The sequence below is a fragment of the Cryptomeria japonica genome, chromosome 6 (assembly GCF_030272615.1).
Source record: "Cryptomeria japonica chromosome 6, Sugi_1.0, whole genome shotgun sequence".
In the NCBI taxonomy this organism is placed as follows: Eukaryota; Viridiplantae; Streptophyta; class Pinopsida; order Cupressales; family Cupressaceae; genus Cryptomeria; species Cryptomeria japonica.
This window is the reverse complement of record NC_081410.1, coordinates 307,981,574-307,992,260: the sequence shown is the minus strand read 5'-3', so window position 1 is coordinate 307,992,260 and position 10,687 is coordinate 307,981,574. Positions and strand designations below refer to the sequence as shown.

The window sequence follows — 10,687 nt, the reverse complement described above, 5'->3', positions numbered from 1 at the left end:
TAAGCCATCTAACCAAATTCAAAATCGAGAGGACTAAAATTTCTAAAGTCCTCGAACAAACTATACTTATTTTCCAAGGAGCCATTCGCTCCCACATTTGAAAGTTTGTCAGCTTCCAAGTTTGCTCCCCGGAGGACATGAGTCACTTTAAAATCTTCAAACCCGCCCAGTAGAAGTTGCATTCTTCGAACCTGCTTGTCTAAGTGCCACGCTGCCATTCGGCCTCGAGCTATCCCGTTCACCACAACCTGAGAGTCTCCTTCCAAATGGAGTTTCTTCACTCCCAGTTTCCCAGCCATTAGGATAGCTTCTAACGTTGCTTGACACTCAACAACGTTGTTCGATCCATCCACCAATCTTTTAGCACCAATGGCCAGAGTGTTGCCCCAATCGTCTCGAGCAATCATCCCAACACCAGAAATCCCCAGGTTGCCCCTCGATGCTTCGTCGAAATTAATCTTAATCCACCCCTTTTTTGGCGGAGTCCATTCAGGGCTTGATTGACCCTGATTCTGAAGATTAGCCCTTAGGTGCCCATTAAGAGGCCATACTAAATATTATTTTAATGACCTAAAAATTTGCCTAAAAAAATTAATGTAAAAAGTGGATCCTGAAAATCCGGTAATAAGATGCAAATTATTTGAGTCAATTAGATTGAAGAAAAACAATTTTTGTAATTTGAAAACTTAAAAATCACACATCTTAACTATTAAAAAATAAAAAAAAATAAATTCATAAATTCATAAATATAATTGATGATAAAACAATTCAATAATAAGAGTTAATGAAAATCAATTTATTTAAGCTAGTGATAAGCCACATAAAAAGAGGCTCAACCTATCAATTAGAATTTTGGAGAGAACGTGGGTTTATCCATAGAAAAACTTACGAGAGTGGAAACCTGCTTGACAGGCAGCGGCTCCCGTAAAATTTAATACAGTAGGATAATTAAGCAATAGACGTGGCTGCAGTAGGTGCGCATAAAATTGAAGCAACCAGAGAAAGCCGTTTTAATCTTGGAGTACCTTAAGAAGACGATCGCAAAAATGTGAGGGGAGACTAGGGTACGGTGTGCTATAGTGTTACATGCATTTTTTTAATTGGTTTCAACAAATCGCACAGTAAGAATATACCGGCCATGGGCGTCGAGGTGTTGTCATTCTTTCCTGCCTCTGTCACTCATTGTAAGTTGCATTTCACCCACATGCTGTATTTGTATTTGCAAAACCCTTTAAATACTTCAACGATAGCTATATTTGACCCTGAAGAAAAAGAAGACACCACCTATTTATGGTTTACAACAAATCTGATGTCCAATCCAATACTGAAACTAACTTTGCAGACAAAATTAACGTTAATTAAAGACCGAATTTTAGCTCAGTGCATTTGATAAATAAGAGGAGTTCCCTGCATCACAAGATTTTTCATTAATTTTTCAGTTATACCCCAAAATTCATATCGGGAATCAGAATGAAAAGATGACTATAGATGCAGATTACAGCTCCTCTTCTAGATAATTCTAGTTAAGTACAAAGATTCCATTAAAGATAAATGACTTGGAAATAATATGTATGGGGATTACAGCTTCACTTAAAGAATAGAATAGAAGATTTTTAGTGTTCATAAACTCAAAGATAGTTTATGAGACATCAGACCCTGTTATTTTGCTTTGTGAAGTGCTGATTTTCTGTCATTCAATTTCATTAAGAACTCTCATTCTGTCAACTATCTCCTTGCTCATTAAATCTTGAAAAGGAGTTGTCTTTGAATTACTTATACATTTGACCTGGGCATCTTTGTAAGTTTCACAAGTGCCTGATTTTCTGTCATTCAATTTCATTAAGAACTCTCATTCTGTCAACCATCTCCTTGCTCATTAAATCTTGAAAAGGAATTGTCTTTGAATTACTTATACATTTGACCTGGGCATCTTTGTAAGCTTCACAATTCAAAATAAAATGTTTTCCTGTTTCAACTGTTCCAGCTTGTGCGAAAGAAACACTCTTTTTTTTCATAACTCGCTTGACCTTTTCAGTCTACCTGTTTCACACAAAAAATAATACAAATTGATCGTCAGATGTGGTCCCATGGAAGGGCTTAAGCTTCTATTTTTTAGGAAGAGGAGGTCTCATGAAGAAAAAAAAATGTGCAACAGGATTATTTGGAATCTTTTCTTAGAAAATAGAAGCTCCTACTTTTTAGGCTTGCATATTTAAGCGGGTGAAAATGGGGTGGGGCTAGAAATTGCCCCATCAGCTTAGGAATCTTATCTGTCATTTGTCAAACATCCAATTTAGATTTCCATTGATAAATAGTTTTGGAGGGAAAATGTTTTTTTTAATACTGATTTCTATCATTGAACATTATAGAAGGCAAAAGTATTATATTCATGAGACCACCAGCTTCCTTAAATTTTGGAGCTTAAATTTTTAAGCTGAACTGCATTACAAAATTCATGGGACCAGCAGATTTAAAATACTCCTAAAAAATCTCAGCAGCTCCAGCTCTATTTTTGAGGAAGCCCACCTCCATGGGACCTCAACCTTTAATTAGATAGAAATATACCATTATGATCTGGAATTAATAAATGAAGTAGCCGTTAATGTATTAAATTTAAATTGTTTTTAACAGCTAGTTCTAAATTATTAAACCAACTTATCTGTAGAACAAATAACTAGTTAAAACTACTAATTAACGCTTTTAAATGCCTTTCACCATATGGACACAGCTGTAGCCACTTACTTGAAGGGATTCTACCTGTGCAAACAATCTCATGTGAAACAGATATGTTGAGCATTCCTTGCTTGCTGATACTTGGAACTGAAGAGGATCTGCGAGCAGCAACAAAGAGAGACTGAGGGAAGTGCACTCTCAAGTGCAAAGAAAACAAAATGAACAGAGAGGACGAACAAGAGACAGAAAATGAGTGGTGGTTGAGGGAATTTATGAATTAGAAGTTTCCGGGTATATAAAAGTCTGGTGCTGCCTATTATGAAGAGGACACTGAGACTAATAATTCTTCAAAGGTGTCTGATAGTTAAAAAGCTCAGAGACGAAGATTATCAAGAAAACAGTAGACATGGAGACAAATGATCTTGATTGTGTTTCAGTTTGACAGGAGGGTTGAAGTATCTATAACCTTAATCATGGAAAGAATGGATGGAAGAACTAATCAAGTGTATGAGGAATAGGAAATCTTGTGTAGGACTAGGAAATCAAAGGTGGAACCAATGATGGTGGGAGAACTGTTGAAGAAAACGTTAGAGTAGTGTCAAGAAATGCCTCTATAACGTAAAATCTAATTAAGAACAACAAGCATTGGGTGTGGAAGCATTAATCTCCAAGGAAGCTATAAATGATGAATACAAAAACTAGAGACAAAGATTTGGTAGAAGGAACCAAAACCAAGGGGGAACGGGGTTACGCTCTGAAATAGATGTGAATGTCTGTCTTATAATGCTTCTAGCCTAGTATACCCTTATTGGAGTGACCCATCAAAGTTCATAATTGAGTGTGCACACTATTGCAAGAGGGTGCTACCAAGCTTGATCAATTGGTGTGCTTTGCAAGCATATTAATGTCAAAAGTAAATATAATTGTAGAATGACATATTGAGAATTAGAAGCGTTGTAGTGATTACATTTTTGTTAGAATATTTGATTAGGTAAGTTGTATACCTCAAAAACGATGTAATATATTAGTATTTATATTGTGTTGTAATTTAGGTCCCTTATTAAATGGGCACCATCCATAGACGAACCTTTGAGATTCTTTTAATGAAAAATCATCACTTGAAATGGCTGATGTTATGTTGAAATGACCCCCATATCCACTTCCCAATGATGTCATGTTGATGTCATCATTAGAGGTTGTACTTTTGGCACCCCTCATCCTCCCTTTCCCCTTTGGCAAGCATCATGGCAGATGTCTAATGCCCGACAAAGGATTGTCTCACTGAGGCATCATGGATGAATGTGTTCTTCTTCCAGGCCCAATGGTAGGTGATATGCGATAGACTCAAGGATCGATGCTTAGTGATAGTCTCTTTGGGGTTGTCGATGATTTAATGTCTTTGGCATGACAAAAAGCTTGAGCTCTATACTTTGCTGATAGACTTTAGAGGCTTGTTTTTGACTCAGAAATGCCATTAATGTTCAACGATTAGTACAACCAACAAATCTCGATCCATGGGAGCTATGGAAGGTTCTTAATGCTTTTGGCATGGATTGAAGAAGGAAGATGATGCCCATACCTCATTTATTGTCTGTAGGAACCCCTTTTGTCAGAGTTCCATCCCCAAATTGCAGATTGTGGGCAATCTTCATCCTTTCTGCACTCAAAATTAGAATCATCAATGTTGAGGTATGGTAGAGATCTAAAGATGTCCTATCATGTGCCCTTGGTCACCCAAATTGGATTGGTATGTCCACATGTTTGTATCTCTTTGGATTTGTTGGTGGTTAGGGTTGTTATCTCGTCTGCTACACTTTGGCATGAATTCTCAACTTCCTCTCCTTAGAATAAAGCCTCCACGATTCATTTTTGTAAAGCGTTCTTCCTTTTTGTTCTCTATAGAGACTTGCATGCTCTACAACTCTGCCATTTTAATAGTCTCCATGCCTCTCAATCAATAATGTTGTCCTATTTTCATCTCTTCTCACTTCTGATGCGTTGTATAAAATATTTTTACCTTCATGTATGAATGAATGTTGATCATTTTTTGGATATGTATGCTGTGTGAAACTTGCTATCTGTGGATTTTAGCTTTCCCTCTCAGTGCTTGTCAAACCCTGACCATCAGACATACTTCTAGGAGCTAGTATAGCATGGACCTGTGCGAGTCCTTTTGACTACTTTCTTTGATTCTCTATGTTGTAGTGGGTAGGAAGAAATTCATTTTAATCTAGGTGCATCACCACCTTTTTGTGCTCCTTCTCCCTTTCCTTAACAATTAGTAGAATATGATTATGTTTAGGTTTAATCTATGTTGAGTTGGATCAACACTCTGCATCTAGGTTAGAGGAAGCTGGCCTTCTCTAGAGGTTTGATCTCACTTGCAAGGTCCCACACCTTGAGATCATTCCCATTGTTCATTGGAATACTGAAACCAGTTTCAATAGGGTGCAATTTGATGTGATAACTAACCGTTGATCTCCTCTATTTGGACAATTCTCATTGCTTTTTAGGAGCCAAAATGCTTTCAAATGTTAATTGGGCCTTGAGATCAATCCTCCAAAAGGATGAACATTTGAAAGTGCAAGTATATTTTAGCTTTTGGAAAGCAATGGGAACCATTTAGAGACAAAATCAATGATGGGAAATGAATATTGGTAATATGGCACTGAAATAAGTGAGAAGTATGTAATATTATTGGTGGATCAATTTAGATTTGTAATATCACTTATAAACGTTAGGAGAATCAAATCTAATCATGCATCAAAATTTTAAATATTGTGGTGAAATAGTTGAATAAAAAGTTTAATAAAATAATGCTTAGGCGACTTAACCAACAATTAACTAAATTTTCATAAAAATGTGGTGATTTAGGTCATCTTATAGTGTGCACTAGCCACCAAAATTTGAGTCCTTGATTTCAACTATTTACCTCTAAAAAATCCTTGGTCCTCCTTGGTTGGAAAGGCTTTAACCGTGAGACACAGGTAGAATATAATAACTAATATGACTTTGATAAATTTTGAGAATAAGCAAAGAGAATTGGGATCCATCCATCAAATTTTTTTTTTGATGGGAATTAAATATTGTTGCAAATTGGTAGTCAAATCATGCTTATTGGAGTGTTGTTCACATATAGTTAAAGAATTTTGTCTCAGTTGTGTTTGAAATTTATAGAACTATGATGTTATACTTTGTCATGTACCCTTTTTAGGCTTAGATCCATGGAGAGGACCTCTAGCCTATACCCTTTTCTTGTAAGCTAAAGGATAGATCAAGAGAAATAAAAATAATAGTATTTTAAGTGGGTCCGATCACTTCATTTTCAAAAAGGGCAATTGCAAATGTTATTTTTGGTCCTATATAATATCTAAAAGTGGTTTTACACTTTAATTAAATTGTAATATAAAAGGGGGCCTCTGGATGTAATTTAAAAGTATTTTTAAAACTTGAAGGGAAAAAGAAAAAGAAATAAAAATAAAATAAAATAGATAGAGGGCCTGAAGTAAAGTGCCTATAAAAGAGAACTCAAGGATCACATCAAATCATCACTTGTCTTTTTACATTTTCCAATATTTTCTAAAGATTAAGCTTTATGTTCATCTTTCCATTCAATGATGAAAGCCCTTGGCATTTTGGAGATCTTGGAAGATGAAAGCCCACTTGATTTCGAATGTTGGATTTGAAAACAAAATCCCTCTTGTCCATAAGAGGTGATTCCAACTGGGGATCACATTTGTGCTCAAAGAATTGAAGTCATTTTCAGCTGGCTATAATGTTGCTACAATGCAATTATTGAAGATTTCAGCTTGTGGACGACTAGGTCAATTTATACTTGCAAGCAAATCATTGTTATTGTTGATTTTCAGAATTTAGCGACACATGTTGCTGCTGTTCATCATCAATATTCATTGTTTCGAGCACCAAATTGAGGAAAATCATCATTTGCTGCTGTTACTATAACAGTCAGACTTTATTCAGGGTTTGCTGCTGTCATACATTGCTGCCATGCACGTCCACCATCCCTCCAAGCATCGCCATCACCATACATTATTGCCACTATCCATATCTATTGTTGTACCATCTTTGTTGGAGGGTTTTGCGAGTTTTCAGATCTGATGTGAGTTTGATATTGTTGTTCTCTTTAAATCAGCAAGTACATTAAGGTAAGCATTTATCCTTGATCTGGGCGAACCCAGGCGCGGACTTGGGCGAACCCAGGTGGGGGGCTGGGTCAAGTCACCAAAAGGTGACTTCAAACATTAATTGTTTTTTTTTTTTTACCTCTTTGGAGCAAAAAAACCCTAATCCACCCCTTGCTAAATACATTTGAGACCCAAAACAACTTCATTTGCTCATCTATTCTCTCTTGGTTTCATTTTGGCATTTGAAGGGCAAGTAATTATTTTTAAAGGAGATTGTTCATGGAGTGCTTGGCGAAGGTGGAGAGCTTGCACAAAGGAGATTCAAGTACTTAAGGTAAGCATTTATCCCTATTCTTTGATCTTTTGAAGAATTTTTTCAAGTTTTTTTAAAATTTTTTTTTAATAGAAAAAGATAAACAATTTTTATAATGTTTTTTCATACTTATATTGGCCTTTACATTGTGTAATATTGCATATTTTTTTTAATTTCTTTTTCTAATTTAAAAATGTTTAATTTCTTATAATAGCAAAAAAAAATATGGCAACAAGTTTGAGTTCAGTGGGTGGGGTTACAAGACTCAAAACCAAAAATTTAAAGTTGATAGAGGTTCTCCTTTATGGAATTATACTACAATGCATGAACAAGTTCCAGGAGGTGGGGGATATGAATGGACTTGTAATTTTTGTAAAACCAATTATAGGTGCTCGTATGATCGAGTGAGATGTTACTTTTGTGGCCCTGCTCGGAAAGGGATTACAATGTATGTAGGGCCAGATGAGAAAGGGTTGTCTACAACACAAATAGCAACATTCATTAGAGAACAAGAAGACGTTGATAGAGCTATAGCAACAGAAAAACTAAGAGCTAATCCATCTGCAAGCAAAACACTAATGAATTTACTTGATGATCATACACTACCAAAAAAGGCCCCCCATCACCCTTTCTTGGAGATACCCGCTATATAAGATGAAGTTGAAGTAGAAAATTCCCTTTCCCGGAAAAGAGGCCCATTGGACAAAGCATTCAAAATGGAATCAAGAGATATTGCAAAGCAAAAAATTGCACGTTGCCTCTATGCCAATGGTCTTCCTTTCAACTTGGTAAGATCACCATATTGGTAGGAGATGGTGACAACAATCAATAATGCACCTACTGCTTTCACAAGTCTTGGGTATGAAAAGGTCTGCACCACCTTATTGGCAAGAGAGAATAATTTTGTAGACCGATCATTGAAACCGATTAGAGATTCTTGAGCTGAATCAGGTGTTTCTATTGTTTCTGATGGATGGAAGGCTGGCAAAAACCGTCCATCGATAAATGTTATTGCAGTGTCCCCCAAAGGGGCAATGTTTTTGAGGGCAGTTGATTGTGAGGGGCAGCTCAAAGATGCATAATTCATTTCTAGAATCCTCGTTGATTGCATTGATATAATGGGACATGAAATGTTGTCCAAGTCATCACAAACAATGCAAAATTTTGTAGGGCTGTAGGTGCTTTGGTTGAACAAAGATATTCTCACATTTTTTGGACACCATGCACCGTTCACTCCCTCAACTTGGTGATGCAAGCAATTGACACTCAAATAGACTGGGTGAAGGATATCTACCAAGAGGGTGAGGAGATCCAAATGTTTGTGACAAACCACCATACGTCACAAGCCATTTTTAGGAGCTTCTGGAGGTTGGAATTACTGAAGGTAAATTTAATTTATCTATTTAATTTAATTTTATATTTTTTAAATGTGTTATTGACATTTTTTACATGAACCTAGGTTGCTGAGACCCGATTTGCATCACATACAATAATGTTGAGACGACTTTTGAAGGTGAAAGAGGCATTGAGTGCCATGGTTATTAGTAACCAATGGAGTATTTGGAAGTTATCAAATTCAGCGAAGGCCCAAAAGGTTAGGGATTTGATCGTGAATCTCAATTGGTGGGATAATGTGGAATATATATTGAATTTCACCGAGCCTATCATGAGTATGCTTAGGTATACTGATACAGATACAACATGTTTGGGGGAATTCTATGATGGCATGAACACCATGATTGAAAAAATCGAACTTGTAATAGCAAAAAGAGACAAGGACCCCTAAGAAGCATTTTTCAAAAGGGTGGAACAAATCATTCATCATCGGTGGAACAAGATGACCACGCCATTGCACCTCCTTGCACATGCTTTTTCTCCCATGTACTATAGCAGTGAAGTACTTTCTTTGCTAGGGAGAACTAAACCATATAGAGATCCTGAAGTTGCTGTTGGGTACAAGTAGGCATTCACTAGACTCTACAGTGATCCTGAAGTGGTGGATAGTGTTAGGAAAGAGTTTGGTTTGTTTATCTCAGGAAGAAGTCATAGTCTCAGGAAGGAGTTACATGGTGGTACCTCCATGGTCAAGATTTTATGTTCCTCCAACCTCTTGCAATCAAGATACTATCACAGGTAAGTTTTTTTACTTTTAAATATTAACATTTGTATTGTAGACTTTAGCTTTAAAGTTTTTTAACATTCTTTAATTTATTTTGCATTTTTTTAATTTTAAGTTTTGTTGGTTTTCTCTCCAATTTCAACAGGTTGCAAGTTCTTCCACTGCTGAATGGAATTGGAGTACATACTCCTTTATCCACTTAGTGAAGCGTAACTGGTTGGCTTCAAAAAGAGCAGAAGACTTGGTTTATATTCATTCCAATTTGCGTCTTCTAACACATAAGGGACAACAATACAAGGAAGGGGCAATGAAGCTTTGGGATGTAACCCTTGAGTGTACCAACTTGGATGCAACTGTTGATGATCTAGTTAGAGTCACTTTAAATGATGATGATGAGATACCTACAACTCATGGAGCTAGTGGGAGTGGCACTTGTTTGGGTTCAAATGATTTTGAATTTGAACTTGGAGCAAATGATGATGATCTTGATCTAGATCCTTTTGATGACTGATGAACATTGAAGATAGAAGACAATTATTATTTTTGATTGTCAATTTTGTAATTGTAATGATTGCCATTTGAATCGTGAACCTGAACATATATACTATTAAATGTATTTAGATTTGTAATTTTGTAATATATATATATATATATATACTGAGTTACCGGGTTTGGCCCCCTAGACCCCTGGTACTGGTCCGGTCCGGTCCTGGTTCGGGTTCGGTTCGCCTGTGGTTCAGATAGGGTTCGTGATTCACAGGCCTGGTTTGAACCAGGGTGAACCCAAGAAGACCCAGGTCGAACCCAAGAGGACCTAGGTCGAACCCAAGAGGACCAATGTTGAACCCAGGGGTCTGACAACCCAAAAATGGATTTTTTTTTTGTTGCAAAATTTAATTTTTTTTTAATTCCACCACATAAAAAATGAAAATATGACCCTAAAAGTGAGTTTTAAACATTAACTTGGCTCATTTCACACAAGCAACATGACTACAAGCAAGCGGAAACGAAGATGTGGGATGTGGAGCCAAAACATACTGATTTGGATGATTTCACTTCTCAGCTTGTCGCATTTGATGACTCAGATAACGAGCAAACTTAAAGTGCAAGTGCAAGTGTAAATGGCATTGTGTGATAGCCCCTACGGTATCACCTGATGTAAAATTATTAAATAATATTAATATACTAAGAGGAAATAAATCATTAGATATTGATTAATTAAATAAGGTTATTATAAATAAATTATTAAAATGTCAATGTATTTAATATATAAAATAATAAAGGAAAGGTATTATTAAATAAATGATTAAACTGATAATGTATCTAATATATAAAATAATAATAATAAAGAAAAGCATTATTTATCAATGTATTTAATAATAAGAAAAGTATTATTAAAACAAATTATTAATACAATGTATAAACTAAACTACAAAC

At 35.9% G+C, this 10,687-nt stretch overlaps 1 protein-coding gene across 2 annotated transcripts in view; it reads left to right on the top strand.

The window, feature by feature from the left end:
- Nucleotides 1-996: 996 nt before the first annotated feature.
- The window catches only part of LOC131043810 (ferrochelatase-2, chloroplastic), a 221,820-nt gene continuing 212,129 nt past the window's right edge, over nucleotides 997-10,687 (top strand). The window contains exon 1 of one of the 2 annotated variants that reach the window (XR_009105605.2): nucleotides 997-1,184. Coding sequence is in view for 1 of the 2 variants with exons in the window: in XM_057977047.2 (XP_057833030.1) it covers nucleotides 1,139-1,184 (46 nt within the window). In the remaining variant the exon portion in view is untranslated. The remainder of the gene's footprint in view (nucleotides 1,185-10,687) is intronic. The other variant, XM_057977047.2, reaches the window with a different exon arrangement.